General features: G+C 45.7%; 1 protein-coding gene across 1 annotated transcript in view; it reads left to right on the top strand.

Annotated features, from left to right (window-relative positions):
* rnf213b (ring finger protein 213b) overlaps window positions 1–18894 on the top strand; it is a 53280-nt gene that overhangs the window by 7090 nt on the left and 27296 nt on the right. The window contains exons 10-28 of the mRNA XM_079261151.1: window positions 155–301; window positions 479–577; window positions 719–847; window positions 1513–1678; window positions 2190–2357; window positions 2431–2580; window positions 2658–3289; window positions 4363–4522; window positions 4595–4812; window positions 4889–5032; window positions 5110–5250; window positions 6838–8101; window positions 10898–11082; window positions 11166–11318; window positions 11944–15693; window positions 15768–15904; window positions 17713–17811; window positions 17894–18006; window positions 18096–18209. Of these exons, the coding sequence (XP_079117277.1) occupies window positions 155–301; window positions 479–577; window positions 719–847; window positions 1513–1678; window positions 2190–2357; window positions 2431–2580; window positions 2658–3289; window positions 4363–4522; window positions 4595–4812; window positions 4889–5032; window positions 5110–5250; window positions 6838–8101; window positions 10898–11082; window positions 11166–11318; window positions 11944–15693; window positions 15768–15904; window positions 17713–17811; window positions 17894–18006; window positions 18096–18209 (7969 nt within the window). The remainder of the gene's footprint in view (window positions 1–154; window positions 302–478; window positions 578–718; window positions 848–1512; window positions 1679–2189; window positions 2358–2430; window positions 2581–2657; window positions 3290–4362; window positions 4523–4594; window positions 4813–4888; window positions 5033–5109; window positions 5251–6837; window positions 8102–10897; window positions 11083–11165; window positions 11319–11943; window positions 15694–15767; window positions 15905–17712; window positions 17812–17893; window positions 18007–18095; window positions 18210–18894) is intronic.

Genomic DNA, 18894 nt, shown 5'->3' with positions numbered 1-18894 from the left:
TTTTTACTCAAAATCTAATTTAAATTTGTCAACCAAAAAAATCCTGATTTTTGATTTTTCGATTTGATTTTCCCACCCCTAGTAACAACCCTGTCATGAGGTAACCTAACGCGACAACGTGGAGCGTTTGATTTGTCGTCTTTGTCTGTTTTAGTCGAAAGAAGAGGACTTTGCGACTTTAAAGCAGTCGCTCCAGGAGGAGGTGTTTCAGGTGCAGCAGCGGATCACTGAGTGGAGAGATGAACTGCTGCAGAAACCCCTCATGACTGCTAAATCCCTCACATACCCAAAGGAAATGGAGGTATGTTGGTTTGTGAGGTAACCTGCAGGTTTCTCTGTGTTCAGGAGGAAACGTCTCCCAGTGGCTTCGTGCTGCCAGAGGGGAATATTTAGGGACACACTGAGGTCTCTCTGGTGTAATGATACGTTAAACTGGAGTTCATGCTCTGTAAAACTGAATCTGCTGCGGATTTATCAGATGTGGGACGCGCTGCTGAGAGAAGAATGCTGTTGTGAGGAAATTTCCTCCCGCTGGGTGGAGAGCTTAAAGAAAGACCTGAAGAAGAGGATCTCCTCGGTAAGTCACTGTTTGCTGCTGCGCTGCCTTTCATTCCAACCTCTGAGCGCTAAGTTTAGCTTCAAGAGAGGCTGGTGCTCAGAACAGAACCCTTCCCGGAGTCCAGCAGGTAGCTTTCATCAGCGCTGATGTCTTCCTCAGGCCGGTGATGAAGACAAAGTGCTGCTCTGCTGCCTGGAGTCGTCCGTCGCAGCTATGAGGAAAGGTCACCATGTTCTTCAGGCCTGCTTTGAGGAGATGTGCCACTCGGCCATCCAGACCGTCTGCCAGGTACGGTTCACACGTTTGTTTTTCAGTTCTACTCCGACTACACGCTTGGTTTTGGCATCACATGGTGACTCAGGTCCTGCAGAAGCGCCTTCTGGCTGTTTCCCAGTTCAGTAGCGGAAACAGAGAAAGGCAACGAGCCGCGGTCGCTTTGCATTTATGCTGCTTTGAAGCTGGATGTGGGTTCATTCTCTCCTTGCATATTTCTATGACAGTTTTTCAACCTTTTTGAGCCAAGGAACACTTTTTTTCCACTGAATAAATCACAAGGCACACCACAAACAATTTTCTAAAGCCTATATTATTAATCTAAAATCCATCTTGTCAAAGCGTCTTTAAATAAATCAGATAAACTCAAGAAAAAGGAATTTTATGATCTTTCACCTGTTGAATGGACAGAGCTGCTTTTCAGACCAGTTAGGTGGATCGTTTCTCAGGGCACACCTGAGGATCTCCCACGGCACACTGGTTGAAAAACACTGCTCTCTGATAACAGACTTTTCACAGGAAAGAAATGGGTTAAAGCCTCATCTTAAATCCTTTCAGACCAAACGTTTCGTCTCCACAAAGTTCCTTCCTTCCAGTCACGTCTTAGCAGAGTAAACTCACGGATCAGCCCGAACCCTGCTGCGTGTTGTTGTTCAGCACGTGTCCCGTGTTTCTGTTAGCGAGGACAGGAGGGAAACCTGATGCGAAGTCTCAGCTCCAGGGTGAAAGACCTCCCCGTTGACCTTCTTTCTGCTTTTGTGGTCGAGTCGGCAAAACGCTTCAAAGACAACGTGGTGGTGCAGCTGTTGGAGCCGCAGTCTGCCGTGAACGTCCTGCTGTCCAGCCGTAAGTCCTGATCCTCATCTCTAAATGTTTTGCTTCCATCAGACAGACTTGGTTGTGATCTTTAACGTGATGGTTGGATTATTTCTGAAGTTTTCACTCTGGTTGCCGTTTATTTTCAGCGTAGTCGTTGTACCAAATGAGTTTTTATTCATACAGTCACTTAACTCGGACTTGTGAATCTTTCAAGTGTAAAAACGGTTCCTAAACGAAGGGATGAGCCGGATGTCGACACATAACAGCAAACATAGCAAAGAACCGTGACTTTAATTTAAATCGACATTAAGTCGTATTTCCGGTTTGGTCTCATCACAACGTCATGCTGGATGTTCAACCACATGTCAGGAGAAGGAAAGGATGTGGACAAGATGTCTGCTGGAAGAGAAACGTGGAGAAAAGGCTGAAAATCCGGCTCTGATGGAGAGATGAAGCCTGTTCTACTCCAGGTTATTTTTTTGATTTATTTAAATGTACAAATTCTCTTTTCCAAGCAGTTTGTGTTCTTTTGTCCCAGGTGAGTGGAGGTCCATCCGGGTGGATGATCCTGCAGGACACGTGGTGCACAGCTGTGTGGAGGCTGTGGGCTCTCTGGTGGAGTCTCTGCTGGAAGGTCACGTGAACCTGGGTCACCTGCAGACCTGCCTGAAACATCGGCCACAGTTTCAGAAGCTGTACCAGCAGTGTAGGAACCTTCTGTTACTACATCATCATCCCTGCAGGGATCGTGTCTAACAGAGGAGTCGTGTCTTCCACAGACAAGAAAAGCAGCAGGTCTGAGACCGTTCCTGTTGATGGAGAGGTGGTTTTGGCGGAGAGAGAGAAGGACCTGAGGACGTTCCTGCAGCGGAAACAGCAGATTGATACGCTGATAAAAATGATGGCAAAGGTGACAGAAAGCATCACAGGTGGGTGCAGCGAAGACGGATTATTAAAGCGCCTGTAAACGCAGCGCTCATCACGGTGGTTTTCTTCATGGTTGAAGTTCCTGAGATGAAGGCTCTGGAGGCGCAGCACGCCGCGGACCTCCACGCCGTCAGCCTGGACAAGCTGGCGCAGGTTCAGTCCTTTGGTGCAGACGGGAAGCTGAAGGTGACCGCCCCCCCCCAGGTCATCTGGTATAAAATCAGCATGAACGTCTTAAAAATGTCCAGTGAGATGCTGAAGCTGCATCACAGCAGCCTGGTTCTGTCCTCCTGGGTCAGACGGGCCGCTTCGTTAGCGTCGGCGAGGCTTCCCACCCCCCCACCGGTCCCGGTGACCTTCGCGCAGGTGTGTGAGAACATCTGGAAGCCTCTGCTGGCAGAGTTCTGTCAGCTCGGCGTCAGCATGTTGGAGGCCAGCATCACCTTCAGTCAGCTGGACCAGGCGCTGCTGGAGAGTGGCGACCCGGGTGACGGGACGCTGATGGCGAGGGAGCTGGCTCTGATGTCAGAGGCGGTTTCTGCTGCAGGAGCCTCCACGGCTGGCGGGACCTGGGTGGAGCAGAGGGGGCGTCAGATCCAGGCGTACCGGCAGCTCCAGCAGGCAGCGGCTGCAGCCGGCGCCGTGCTGACCATCGCAGACAAAATGAAGCTTTCTGGGAACTTTACTGGAATCCAGACCCTCAGCCAGCTGGTAATCGTCTCTTCCCACAGCTTTTAACCTTTTATTCATTCCATGATCACTTTGTCTTTTTTACACTCAAACTTTTACAACATTTCTTCTTTTAGTCTAAGTTTTTCTTGATGTGTTTTCTGCTCATTTGGACGTTCTGGGAAACTTCACGGCTGAAATGTCCACAGAAACGGCTACAAAATCATCAAACGTCATTATTTTCAGCTTTTTGTTCAGAAAAGACTTAAAACCTGCTCAAAACAACCAAACAATCATTTTTTATACCTTTAAATGTCAGTGGGACTGTTTGAAATATTACATTTAAATAAATAATTAAAAAAAAACAACAACACGAAAACTTAGTTATTTTCCATATAATAAATACTTTTCAGTATTTTTCTTGTATTTATATAGAAGCAGATACTCCCCCATATGACCCAATAGGAGTACCGAAGAAAACGACTTTTTAGTGCAAATTAAAACTCCATTTTCCTCATAGTTATGAAAACATAATTCATGCTCTGTGGATTTTTTTAATGAATGAAAACAAATAAATAACTAAAGTAATTAAACTGTTAAATGGTTAAAATCTTAAAAGTTATGTTTGGTAGTTTATGGCAGGTCTGATGTTATTCTAGTGGTTTATTTTTTTATTTAATAAATTATTTGCTGATATTTAACATATCTGGACTCTAAGCACCACCAGATCCACATCCCCCTGATGTTTATTATGTCAAAAATAATTAACTTTATCATTTTCTTTTGTAATAACTAATGTGATAATAATGAAACTGGAGATCAAAAGAAAACATTGTTGTTTGCATAACTTTTTATGAACTAAGTTTAGAAGAAGTTAAGAGAATTAAGGGATTTTTATCATTTCCATTCATTTGAACCCCAAAAAACAAAAGAAAAACAAAAAATGTTGGGATGTTTTTTATATCAGTCCAGCCACAATAAGCCTCATATTTTAGTATTTTATTGATTATTTATTAATATTAATATGATAGATTGTTGATTTAATATCCAAAGAGCAGTAAAAAGAGTTTTCATGCATTTTTGTTAACTTTTACAGATTTTTGACTCTTTTCCAGAATGAAGCCGCGTTTAAGCAGAGAGCCCTGTCGTCTCTCACGGAGGATCTGTTTCACGCCGGACAGCAGCTCGCCACCGTCACCAAGCCGCAAACCGCTTGTCTGGAAGAGTTCCTGGCCAGCCACGCGCTGGTCAGGTGGGTCAAAGACAACCTCAGAAGTAAGAAAACAAACCTAACATGATCCAAACGAGCTTCCGGAACATCCGCTCACTTTCCCGTCTCGTCACCAGACATGAGCGATGTGAAGGTTTACGTCGACCTGGCTTCCATATCTGCTGGAGAGAACGACACGGAGATCGACCAGGTGGCGTGTTTCCATGACGCAGTGATGGGGTACGCCCCTCTGCTCTACTCCCTCTCCCCTCAAGCTGGTTTGCAGGAATTCCTGCGGTGCGCTCAGCAGGTGTGGGACGCCCAGAGCCGAGATGAGAAGCTTCCTGACAAACTGGTGGGAATCTACCTGAACATGTTGCATCCTTTAGTTGTGACATCCTGACGGTGACGCGGCTGAGTTTGTGTTTCAGAGAGAGTCGACTCGACTGTTAAGCTGGCTGAAAGCTCTGAAGGAGAGCCACGGCTCTGTGGAGCAGTCCTCGCTCTCATTGGCGACTTCCATTAACAACTATGGAGTTTACCTGATTGGATGGTCCAACGGAAACACGGAAAGGGTCGGTAGATCATCGTCACTGCAGGGTTTAACGTGTTGGTGTAGCCATGAACATGGTCTGATTCCTTTTGCTTTCAGAGATGTCTACAAAACATGGTCCAGGTGACGGTGAAGACGAAGACCTACAGGCTCGAAGACCTTCTGGAGCTTCAGAACAAGCTGATGCTGATGTCCTCCAAAGGGGAACACGGCAAAGAACAAGTCAACAGATTTACAGAGGTCAGATGCTTCAGAAAACATCCCAGAAATGAGAAATCCTGTTTTCCATTCGTGACTTAAATACATGTTGGTTCAGGACGGCCTCATCAGCTGATTAATCAGATGTTTCAGCACATTAAAGCTGATATTTATCATACAAAAACTAAATAAATATATCAAAATATGAGGAAAAAGAATGAAAGACTATAAACATTAAATGGAATTAAATTAATTAATATGATAAATCAATTCAAAACTAATTGATTGACATCTATCAAACTGAGCTGCCTGTAGCTAAGAGCTAATCAAGCTAACCCGGTGCTAACGGTAGCTACCTGGCTAGTGGAGGTAGGCAGGCTGACACTAAGGCAATGGTTGTGCCTTCTTGCTGCTGGATATTGGATACCTGTCAATCAATAGGACACGCCCCTAATTATGCTAAATTTCCAGGTTAAATGACATTTAAATGGGTGAATTGGTGAAAAAATTCACCGTCTCACAGCTGTTATGAAGGAAAACCTGACTGAATAAACCTACAATGTGTTTGTTGCAAGCGGTAAACAGATTAACCACCAACAGGACGGTGCGACATGGCGTGCACTCAGACAGCGTTGTTGGTAAAGCCACGCTGAAACACAAACTCAGCCGCGTCACCATCAGGATGTCACAACTAAAGGATGCAACATGTTCAGGTAGATTCCCACCAGTTTGTCAGGAAGCTTCTCATCTCGGCTCTGGGCGTCCCACACCTGCTGCGCTTTAATGTTGTTAAAAAGGCGACATTTTGTTGCAAACATTTCAGCCAGTATGAACCGCCTGGATTAACATTCATGTAACAAACTTTACAATGACATGAGGAATGACGTTTTACCATTCCACCTCTGGTCAGGTCCAAACCTGACCCCTTATACGACCATAGACTATATCACTTTATTTAGAGACCAGATGTTCCAGATAACCACGTTGGAAAAACCCCAGGAGAAATCCTGATCTGTTTCAGCAGACTGGAGACTGGATGGGTCTAGTCTGCACATCCAGATAAATGTTCTGTAGAAACTAAAGTATGTTGATCTCTGAAAGGGTTACCTGCATTTTTATGGCTTTATGTTTATTTTAGATGAACATAGTCTTAAAATGACAACAATAATCGCTCAGCACGATATTATCGTTTATCGCAATCACTTCTGAGACAATTAATCGTATGGCAAAATATGTTACCGTGCCGAGGACTCAGACAGAATGCATGATTTTTATTTAATGAAAGCATGAAGCTTAGCCTGGTTTCAGCACAAGGGGTCGCAGCCTCTCAGTAGCGTTAGCAGCTCCACATGTAAACATGCTGAATGGGCTGAAAAAGCTGCAAACAAGCTAAGCGTGTCTCCGTAGGTTGGCATGGTGTCTCTGTGTTTAAATCTTTATGAGGAATGTTTTACATTGTTCAAAATGAGCTGGAAAGAAAGAAGAACTTTATATTTATTGAAGAAACACTGAAGACTTTTCATATTTCCTTCTAACCTCTCCTCTACCAGCCATGTGTGATCCAGGTAACTTTGGCAACATTTTTGGCCCAAATCTACATTTCTACTCTGACGTTGTCATCTGCTGCAGGTTTTTGAAGGCATTCAGCGAGTCGGCGCCATCCTTCTTCAGATGCAAACCTCTGGCAACATGCTGTTCAGGGAATGGCACGCCAAGGTCCACTGCTGCCCGCAGCAGCAGCCGAGCATCGCCCTCACCTTCTCCCTCCTGAGGAGTAAGCAGATGCTGTACCACGGGGAGGTGACGCAGCAGCTGCTGAAGCTGGCGCAGTCCATGGACGACTGCCAGAAAGGCTGGTGCTCCTTCATCAGCGACATGCGCTCAAGCTTCAGCTTGTTGAACCACTACACGTCGGAGCAGATGGTGTACCTGTGCCACTGGATACACAACGCGTGTCAGCGGCAGGCATCGGTTCCACAACAGCTGTGGCACTTGCTTTTCTCCATAAAGCCAGGATGCACGCTGACTGATGTCAGGCTTGCTTATATTAACGCAGCGAACATGGTCTCCGTGCAGGATGAAGCCTCTGACGATGAAGATGAGTATTTCCAGCCTTCTTTGGACTTGGCTGCACCTGGATATCCTGACGGGGACGCGGAGGAGGTCCGTGATCTGATGGAGTTTTCAGAGGATGAAGAGGATGATGTGAAATGTGATGATGAAGACACTTTGGAGAACCTCTGGAAGCGATTTAGGAGAGACATGTCTCAGTACCTCAGCGAGTCGCTGGACATCTTGACTCTGGCCCGCTTCCTGTCATGTCTGTCTGAAATGAATCAGCACCACATGATCAGGAATCTTCCTCCAGTTCTCCAGGAAGGAAAGCCCAACCTGGTGCTTTGTCCAAATGCAGAGGTCTTCACCACCACTCTGTCTTTCTACATGGAGAGTCCCGTGCAGCCGCTGCCGTCTGATGACGAGGTTCTGGTCTGCAGAGAGGAAACCACCACAGAAGAAGTAGAGATCTTTCTACGCAGAGCTCTCAGCCCAGGATCCAAACAAAACGGGCAGAAGATGTATTCTCTAGTCGATCCTGGCGTGCTGGGGTACGACGTCAGCGAAGCCTTAGTGGAGCTCTTCGAGGGACTTGAGAGAAGTGCCAGCCCACGTTATCGTTTGGTGATCGTCAGTCCTGTCGTCCACCAGCACAGATGTGTGCCCTCCTACTTCAGCAACAACAAAGTACCGGCGGGCATCAGTCTAACAGAAGACACTGCCCGGAAGTACCTTCACCACCACTTCACACAGAACATACCGTCCCAAAACCCAGTCGCTGTGGTTTCTCCACATCAGCTGTCGGTCTGGATGGTGTCGTCGCGGCGCCCTGCAGTCGGTAAGGATTCCTGTCAATCATCCGCGATGAAAATGTTTACATTTAAGGTTCTAAATACAGAATACGCATCGTAAACCATCCCTCATTTCTTTATACAGCATCAGTGAAACGTTTGGACCCACTTACCCGCTGGGTGTACTGGGAAAGTGGCTCCAGGCTTTTGTTTGGTACCACACCGATGCCGTGTGTAGAGGGAAAAAATCCTGTCGATGAAGAAGCTGGTTCTGAGGTGGAAACGTACACGGTTTACTGAACAGATTTAAAATGAACAGAGTCCCAGAGGTCCGAAGGGTCAGAGATCTGAAGATGCTCTCTCTGACTTCCGGACCAACCGTCCTTTTTATCCTCGCATAAGGGCGTCAGTTGCCTGCCATAAATCTATGTTCATCTAAACAAGAATGACCTGTTGTTATCTTAGATTAAAAGCCAGACGGCCACCAAACTGCTGTGGCCTCGTGACGTCCGACTCTGCAGCCAGAAAGCCGTCTAGTGTTTTGGTGAATCAGATCACGGAGTGCAGACTCGTCAAGTCCCGAGAATTTAGTGTGTCTGTAAAGACACCGAGCAGACGTTGTAACTGGACTTAAGTTTATGGGTTCAGCATCACTTCAGACCTACAACAAGCATCAGGAATGAGGATAAGCATAAGGATTGTGAAATAAGGAATATGGAATATATGAATATCTAAAGCTAGAATAACAAGTGATTTATGGAAACATGTAGACTTAACGTTATGACAAAAACAGTTTTTACAATTTTAACAAACTTAAAAGTCAGCATGTGGTCTGAGCAGCTTCTTTCTTTGACACACTGAAGCTGTTCACACAAAATTCCTCCAAGAAGCATTCATGAATAGTTCTCCAGGCTTCTTCATGGACTTTCCAGGCTCTTCTTTAGATGTTTCTGCCTTTTGCTTCGCTCTCCATCCAGCTGATCCCACACTGCTTCAGTAATGTTGCTGTCTGGTTCTGGGAATGACCCATCTCTCCATCAGACCTGTTGCCACTGATTTTAGGTCCAGTTCTTGCAGAGGTGCCATATGGGGGGATGGGGGGGGAGTTAGGAAGATCTAAGGGCCCCGTGACTTGATAGGGGCCCCAAAAGATGTATAAACTATATGAGAAAATTATTAAACCTTCATTAAAAATAATAAATACTTTTTTCAAAGGTTGTAATAAAGTATAGCAGTAATATAAACTGATAAACCATTTATATTAAAATATCCTAGTTAGATGTCTGCACTCAATAAAAGACCTTCAGATTAGAAATTTTCACCTAAATTGTCCTTCTGGTATGAACCAAGATCTCCATTCTGACATTAATTAAAATGAAATAGTTTCAAGTTGAATATGAAAGGAAACAAAGTGATCAAAAATAGTCACTTGCCTCATAAAGGGTTAAACACAGCCCTGGATCTTTATTATTCCCATGAAAAGCTTTTTTTATTTTATCAGCTTGAAGCAAAAACAAAAATCTGAAATTTGCGGTCAAGTTGTGGGATCTCTGCCGTTGTCTTTCATAGGACCCAAAGTTCCTGGTGGCGCCTCTGAGGTCTTGTGCCATTTATCAGGTTTTTCTCCTGGTCTGCTCCCCCCTTTTCCTTTCTACAAGAAAGTTCAGAGCAGACTCTACTTCCTACGGAAGCTGAGATCATTCGGTGACTGCTCCGATTCAATTCAGTTCAACTTTATTTGTATAGCGCCACTTCACAACAATGTTGTCTCAGGACACTTTACATACACATCATTTCCAGCCAATTCATACATATCCTATAACAGAAACCAACTGATTGCATCGAGTCATGACTTGGATCCAATCCCCCATCCTGAGCTGCATGCGGCGACAGTGGGAAGGAAAAAACTCCCCTTTAACAGGAAGAAAACCTCCGGCAGAACCCGGCTCAGGGAGGGCAGCCATCTGCCTCGACTGGTTGGGGTGGAGAGGACAGGAAAGACAGATCAACATGTACAACTGCACTTATTCAGGAAGACCTGCTGAAAAAAGGAGAAATAAGTTAGAGACGGCAATATTGGCATATATTTATACATTAATATATTAGAGAAATAGAGCGAGGTACTTCTCAGTGCATCAGGTAACATCCCCATTGCTACATAAGTAATGGATGGCTAGACTACCCATAACTATAAGAGCAATGAGCAGAACCTGGACAGTTGGGTCCCGTACATGCAGACTCCAACTCAGGAGAGATGTGTCTGTTGTGGAAAGTGCAGCCATGTGTTGGGCAGCAGCTCTAGAGCCAGAGACTTTAAAAAACCTGAACCATGTAATGAAGAAAGCAGGCTGTGTGCTGGCATAACTCTGGAGCAGCTGGAGCTGAAAACAACGCTGAGAAAGCGGTAGAGATAAGAAAGCCTACGTAAAACACAGTAAAGAAACAGTAGAATGTGTCCAATGGGAGATTTCCTCAAATCCACTGCTAACAGTAAGGTAGTCCAGATGATTCCTGCTAGCAGGCATCATCCTCCAGAACCAGACCAGATCTGATTCTAATCAATCGCTTTGGGATTGTCTTATTGTTGGAAAAAAACTATTTTCTGTGATCAGAACTGTCTGTAAGCTCATCCCTGGAGGTAGGAGCCCACTTTATGCCTGAATGGTTCAAAAGTGGTGAAAAACTCCTAATTCCCCTGAAGTGGTCGGCACGAGACCTGAGACATTCAGAACTCCAGAGACCGTTGCTAAAGACCACTACGGACACGAGGGCTGGCTTTGGACTTTTTCACAGGTTTGTTGGGATTAATTGCCAAATCAACCCAAATTTCCCTCCGTTCACAGGTAAATCACTCTATGTGGATCGTTTGTTTGAGAAGTTCCAGCGGAAATCTCCCAGAGCAAGATGCATCAGGATCAGACTAATCGAGTCATGTGTTGAAATTGACTCGTTGATTAAGAATCTGTCAGAAAAGCTGTCCCCTTTGAGGGAGCAGGACCCTGTTCTTCTTCACATCGACACTGCTGGGGTCAGTATGCAAGTACTCCTGCTCCCAGAAAGTTTGCTCTTTCATCTGCTGTGAATGAAAATGGGCCAGTTTTTCCCCTCCAGGTTCGCTCGGGGCTGGAGGAGCTCCTGTTCCGTCTGCTGGTTCTAGGCTGTTTGAGCGACAGCCATGGCATGCTGTGGAGGAGGAATCCAGCTCACCTCATCACTGTGGAGGTCCTGAAAACAAACACTTGCATTAACAACCAGCCAAAAGAGGTACGCGTCTTTCTAAGATCTGTTTTGAATTGACAGTTAAAAACCTGCTTTATTATATGTGTTATGGACTTTAACCAGTTGGTACCAGATGTAGGTACCAACTGGGCCAGTGGGCGGGACGTTGCAAATTATGTATGTTAGCAAGTCTCCTTTCCAACTACCTACATGTTCCCATTGGAAAGCTAAGATTCTTGAGGTTTCAATGCTGTATACTATTACAGGCTACAATCATAACTGTAGATTCGATAAACTGTTATTGCAGACCAGGTGGTAAGGCAATTTAGCTTCGAAGCCATACCGTACTCCAGTCGCAGATGATGCTGCAACAACAAAGGTCCTGTTATATCAGCAAGGGTCCATTAAACGTAGTCCAGTTAAATAGGCTCAAGTCTTTCATCCATGAAATCCCAGTTTAGGTAAACATTGCAGTAGGTTAAAGACAGTTTTTGCGAGGTAAAACGCTGAGAAATCATTGGTACACAAGTTAATCTTGCACTTCCTACATTTGTTATATAAACTTTACAACTGTGTGGGATTATTTGGCTTTTAAAACTTCAAATGAAGGGAGTTTCCCCCCTTTTAATGTAATTATATATTTACTAAGTTGTTATTCGTTCTCACTCAGATGACACTCGGACTTCTTGACATTCTGCCCACCATTCACTGTAGACCTCCGAGAGAGGTGAAGCAGCTGTTGGCCAGTCGAAAGCTCCCGGCAAAGAAGACCTTTGACCCGCTTATGGATGAGCAGGAGTTTTGTAGTGAGGGGATTCAAAGACCATACCAGTACCTAAGGCTGTATAACCAGAATCAGAACTTGGATCGCTTTAATTACGAGAAAGGATCCCGAGTGGGAGATGCTAATGATTGTCTCCATCACTTTCTGCTGTTCTGTGGCATGGAGAATCCATCTTGGGGTGAGCTGAAGAACTTCTCCTGGTTCCTTAATGCCCAACTGGAAGACTGCGAGAATTCCGTTTTCTGTGATCCAGATTTTCTCGCTGACCAGCTTCCAGGCTTCAAGGGCTTCATTGTGAAGTTCATGATTCTCATGGCAAGAGATTTTGCCTCGCCTTCCCTGAATACGTCTGATGAAAGTCCAGTCCTGCGCAATGAAAACAACCTGGAAGACGACCTTCTTACCCGTCTGACACTTCGCAAGCGATGGGAAAAGGAGTCCCATCCATACATTTTCTTTAACGCAGACCATTCCTCAATGTCGTTCCTCGGCTTTAATGTGCAGATATGTCGAAGGCAGAACACGCTCAATGCTGTAGATCCTCACAGCAATAAAGTTCTGATACAGCATGTGATGTCCCATGAGCTTTTTCAAGGTTTGGAACGACAACGGATTTCTCTCACAGAGGACTTTGATCAGTTGCCTCGGCCAGACAAAATCAAAAGGATTTCATGTGTTGTTGGTGCAAGGAAAGGCATCACCGACGCGAGATTTGATCCAGATCCAACATACGAGCTCACAGCCGACAACGTGATGAAGATGTTGGCCATACACATGAGATTCCGGTGTGGGATTCCAGTCGTCATCATGGGAGAAACCGGCTGTGGAAAAACCAGACTGGTCCGTTTTCTTTGCACGCTGCAGAGGCAGGAAAGACCAGTGGAAAACATGGTTCTTGTGAAGGTTCACGGTGGAACTACAGCAGAAATGATCTACAGAAAGGTGCGGGAAGCCGAGGTACTTGCTTACATGAACCAGAAGATGCACAAGCTAGACACCATTTTGTTCTTTGATGAAGCCAACACCACAGAGGCCATTTTTGCCATCAAAGAAATCCTTTGTGACCAAACAGTGAAAGGAGAACCTCTGAGAGCAAAAAGTGGGCTAAAAATAATAGCTGCTTGCAATCCTTACAGGAAACACTCACCTGAAATGGTGGAGCGTTTGGAACGTGCCGGACTGGGATACCGAGTGAAAGCAGATGAAACAGAAGACCGTTTTGGCAAAGTTCCTCTGAGGCAGCTGGTGTACAGAGTTCACCCTCTGCCTCCGAGCATGGTGTCGTTGGTTTGGGACTTCGGCCAGCTGAGTGATCTAACTGAGCTTTCATACATCAAGCAGATCGTCCAGAAGAAAGTTGCAGATCATCGTTTGCCAACAGCCTGCAAGGAGGTCATTTCAAACGTCCTGGCAGCCTCACAGAAATACATGAGAAGTCGGAAAAACGAGTGCAGTTTTGTGAGTCTCAGAGATGTGGAGCGGTCCATGAAAGTGCTAGTTTGGTTTTACCAGCATAGCGAGGACCTTTTCAGCAACTGCAGTGACCTTGATGAAAACACCAAAACACTCAAGTGCTTGATTCTTGCTGTGGGAGTGTGCTACTATCCATCTCTGGTAGCCAAAGAGGAGTACCTGGCAGAAATTTGCAGGTACTTTCCAAGACCCTTCAACGCTCTAACAACGTTGCAAGAAGAGATTTCATCCTGTGAAAACTTCTTCCTTCAGAACATTCAGACAAGGGAGACCATTGCCAAAAACATTGCACTGAAAGAGAATGTGTTCCTCATGGTGGTTTGCATAGAACTCCGGATCCCTCTCTTCCTGGTTGGCAAGCCGGGAAGCTCCAAGTCACTTGCTAAAACCGTTGTTGCCGACGCCATGCAGGGCCAAAACTCCCACTGTGATCTGTTCAGGAAACTCAAGCAGGTTCATATGGTCTCCTTCCAGTGCAGCCCTCATTCAAGTCCAGAAGGAATCATAGGGACATTCAGGAACTGCGCTCGTTTCCAGAAGGACAAAAACATGGACGAGTATGTGTCGGTGGTGGTACTGGATGAGATAGGACTAGCTGAAGATTCTTCCCAGATGCCACTGAAGGCTCTTCATCCTCTCTTGGAGGATGGGTGCATCGACAACGACAAGCCAGATCCGCACATGAAGGTTGGGTTTGTTGGCATCTCCAACTGGGCTCTTGACCCAGCTAAGATGAACAGAGGCATATTTGTGTCCAGGTGGGATCCAAGTGAAGATGAACTTGTGGAGACCGCTAAAGGAATCTGTTCATCCTCCAACCAGATCCTCCTGAAAATCAAACACCTCTTCCCAGCTTTGGCGAATGCCTTCCTGCGCATCTGCAGTGAAACCTCAAAGAATCAGTTCTTTGGTCTGAGGGACTATTACAGCCTTGTCAAAATGCTCTTCGCTGCTGTAAAATCCACCCAGCAAGAGCCGGATGGAGAGCAGCTGGTGGAGGCCATCTTACGCAACTTCAGCGGACAACCTGAGGGTTTTGACCCTGTTGTGTTTTTCCATGAGGTTCACCAAGACCTGGCAGAAATTCCCAGGCCAAACACCTTGCAAATGGTGAAAAAGAATCTTGATCATGGCACCAGCGAGGAGAGTCGTTACCTCCTTTTACTGACCACCAACAATGCAGCGCTCCACATCCTTCAGCAGCAAGTCTTTGCTGAAGGAGACTATCCGCCTCCTGAAATCATCTTCGGCTCAGGATTCCCAAAGGACCAGGAGTACGCTCAAGTCTGCCGCAACGTTAACCGTGTGAAAACATGCATGGAAACGGGACGCACCGTCATCCTCCTCAACATGCAGAATCTCTATGAAAGCTTGTATGATGCCTTGAACCAGTACTATGTATATCTCAGCAAGCAGCAGTACGTCGATCTGGGTCTTGGCTCCCACAGAGTGAAATGCCGCGTGCATACAAACTTCAGACTGGTAGTGGTCGAGGACCAGAAGAAGGTCTACGATTACTTTCCTGTCCCCCTCATCAACAGGTTGGAAAAGCACCGAGTGGATCGGAGTACTGATCTGGAATCATGGCAGCACAGGGTCCTCAATAAACTCAGAGAGTGGGTGAAAGCCTTCTCAGGTGAAACCAACAAGGATTTCAGGCCGTCTGACATTTTTATTGGTTTCCATGGTGATGCCTGCGCCAGCGCTCTTTTGCAAGCGCTAGAGAGGAGAGCACAAAAAGTTGGAGACAGTGAAGGAAGACGGCAGCATCAGGACGAACCAACACAGAGGACTGAGAAGGAGGACGATCAGTTTGTTGACCCAATGGACACGCAGCAGGAAAGTGAGACGGAGGAAAACGCTGAGGATGAGGATTGTCATGACAACCAAGGGATGCTGGAAAATGAGGTGATGATGCAGACAGAAAATGAGGATGGATCCATCACAGAAGCTGAGGAGGAGGAAGTCTTGGATTTAGCTAAACGTCTGCTGCTGAACTGTGCCACTCCCGATGGTGTAGTGAGGCTCAAGTACTCAGATTTATCCAATCAGGAGAGGGAGAAACTCCAGAGACTGTACTTCCAGCAGCAGCACCACCACTCGCTCCGAGATTTCCTGGGAGATTACCTCATCAAGAACCGCGGCTCCACCAGGTTTCTGGAGGTAAAACGGCTGCAAATCCACGTTTCTTCACAGTCTTCGCAGATTGTTGACAGAATGTTGTTGTTTTCATGCAGATTACGACGTTCTCCAGCTTGTTAACCAGATCAGATGTAAGAGTTGTAGCCCACACTCTGGGGCTGCATACAGATCAGATCCTCCTGCTGTCGCTACACCAGTTTGACACCGAAGTCTCTTTCTGCAATAAAATATGGTATGAACTCTACAGATAACCCAGCTTGAGTATGAGATCTTCTCTTTATCTCCTCTAACCCAGAATTTATTTCTTTTTTATACCATGGTCTGGGTGAATACTTGATTCTGATTGGCTGCAGGTTGTTGTTTAAAAAGTAATATTGGACACCAGTTAAAAAAATTTCCGTCAAACAGCCCAATAGTTCTAAATCAGTGCTCTGGCTCAAACAGCTGTTGGTAACCATGGCAACAGAAATGTTAGTGACAAACGGGCAGAAAGAATATCTGGACTGACAACGTCAGACATCACATAAACATGATAAACATCTTCCCCGATTTACTTCATATTGTGAAGAAATGTGCATTTCAGGCAGAAAATAATCATATTTTCACTGGAATCCGTTAAGAGGAGGGGGGCGGCACTTACACTCTTACCTTTCAGACTCGATCACCTGACGGTGCGCCGTGCGCACATACACACACACACACACACTCATGTTCATACACACTGAGCTCCCCACCATTACCCCTGGCTGCAGTGTGCAGACTGAGGCGCATCATCGGGTATTTGTTGCAATAGTATCTGCTGCCGAACGCGCTGCAGGTGCTCTCAAAGCTGGTTACCTTGGAAATGCCACAACAAAAGACATTAAATAGTCCGCTCTGCTCTTTCCTGTTAAAAACATTATTTTAAAAGCAAAAACAACATTAATAATTAATCTTATATTATTTCCTTTGTGAGTGACCATGGTATAAGCGGGATAATGCCCTCTGAGGTTTCCATTTTTAGAAATTAATGGACGATGCGGGGGCGTCATTAGTTTCTGATAAAGGACACCTCGTCGGGCATTATCCCGCTTATACCATTACTTACCATTATTCTACCAAACCTTTTTCTTTTTTAAAAAAATCTCAACTTCAGGATGTTGATAATGTTGGCTGTTGTTGTTGCTGCTACTGTACTTGTTTCCCCAGTTGCATGTGGCATCTCTCTGGAACGCTCCTTTCTGTTCTTGCTGCTGTCGTGCAGATTTCCCATTAGTGGCATCAATAAAATCTTATCCTAACAGAAGCTAAAGTGGAAGTATGGAGGGATTGAATGAGGCTGGGCTTCATTCAATCTGTGGGGGTCATTATGTTGTCGTGTGTCTCGGGCTTTACGAACATTAACTGGTGCTCTGACGTTTCTGTCTTCCTATTGAGATGTCCTGCTTCTGCTTTCTGTGCATGAAAACATGGTTTCTACGTGGACTTAGGGACATAAATCCATGCTAAAATCTTTATGTATTCTATTCTACAGTCATTTAGCAGACACTTGCATCCAAAGCGACTTATATACACACTTATAGCCTGATAGGCGCACTTCGGGGGGCAACTTAGGGTTCAGGGTCTTGTCCAAGGACACTTTGGGAAGCTTGGAATCAAACTCCCAACTTTCCTCCTGAGCTACAGCTCAGCCTGCAGCTTGTTGGGTGATTCAGATCCTGTGGTTGGGAAACATGAAACAACAGAGTCCCGTTGTAGCTGCAGTTTGACGGCTTGACGACATGAAACTCCGAGCTGGAGAGTTGTGTCACTGTTATGAAGCCAAACGCAGGCGGGACTTTATGTCACACGAAGCTGCAGCTGATCACAAGTTCAGCTCAGAGCAGCTTTTTCTTTGACGTGATGGAGATTAATCTGCTGATACGAGATCAGTTGCTGTTGTTGCTACATGTAAGCATGACTTTCAGGTGTGTTGCTGTGTTTGTTTCCTAAATGCTCATGGGAAATGATCCAACATATTTCAAACTGAAATGAACTTTTCTGGTTATTGATCTGTATCAGGAGCTTCCTTCATGGTGCCGGTCCTTCCCTTCGTGTGCTGCTGATCCAGATGGACCTGGAGGAGTCCCAGTGCAGCGATGAGCTCGTTGCATCAGCCAAGTAAGCCTCAAAGTCAAGCTAATAGTGGAATAAAGAGGCTGAATTTGCAGGGCAGTTGTGTTACGAGTGTGTCTGGCAACAGGTACTGCACCATGAATTACATGATGTCACTGGAGGATCAGACCTGTTGGGTGATTTTCATCGTAAAGGCTTCAAGGATCTCCAGTCAGGCCCAGTACATTGGTTTCCAGGGAGGTGAGTAGATTCTTTCAGGCATTTTATATTCCCTGCAGTGTTCATGGCGTTCCCGAGCTATAAAAACATATTTTGTGTTTATTTTAAAGGAATCTGGCAGTCGGTGCACATCGATGACCTGAGGGATTCAGAGGACATGAGTCTGAACCTGCTGGTTTTCTGTGGGACTCTCATTAGCAGTCTGCTCAAACCTGCTCAGACAGGTAGAAGCTGCACTCCTGCTGGGTTTTAACATATTTTATATCACAAATATAAATGTAGTCAGATCCCAGCCGTGCAATGGAAAAGAGCAGAACAGATCTTCGTGCAGAAGTTTTCATAGTTACAGAACATTTGCACCATGTTTCAGCCTGAAGCATCCAGAGAGAAATGAGCTGCAAACAAAGGGACATTTTTAATGACTAGTTACTTGAAAAATGGACCTTAAGCAAATTATTTTGTGATAAATAAAGAAAAACAGTCTAAACAAATAAAACCAGAGGCTGAGAGTCAGGAAGGTGTGACCGCTTCGGAAATGTCAGCAATTCATTGTGTTACTTGTTCCACACACAAAACTAAATGACTGAGAATACAAAGCCTCAAAGATTTTGCTCTCCAGTTCTCCGGTTCAACAGCTCTCTGGTTCTCCGGTTCTCCGGCTCTCCGGTTCTCCGGTTCAACGGTTCTCCGGTTCTCCGGTTCTCCGGCTCTCCGGTTCTCCGGTTCAACGGTTCTCCGGTTCTCCGGTTCAACGGCTCTCCGGTTCTCCGGCTCTCCGGTTCTCCGGTTCAACAGCTCTCTGGTTCTCCGGCTCTCCGGCTCTCCGGTTCTCCGGTTCTCCGGCTCTCCGGTTCTCCGGTTCTCCGGCTCTCCGGCTCTCCGGCTCTCCGGTTCTCCGGTTCTCCGGCT

This window comes from Telmatherina bonti, assembly GCF_933228915.1.
Source record: "Telmatherina bonti genome assembly, chromosome: 21".
Classification (NCBI taxonomy): domain Eukaryota; kingdom Metazoa; phylum Chordata; class Actinopteri; order Atheriniformes; family Telmatherinidae; genus Telmatherina; species Telmatherina bonti.
This window is presented reverse-complemented; position numbering and strand designations above follow the sequence as displayed.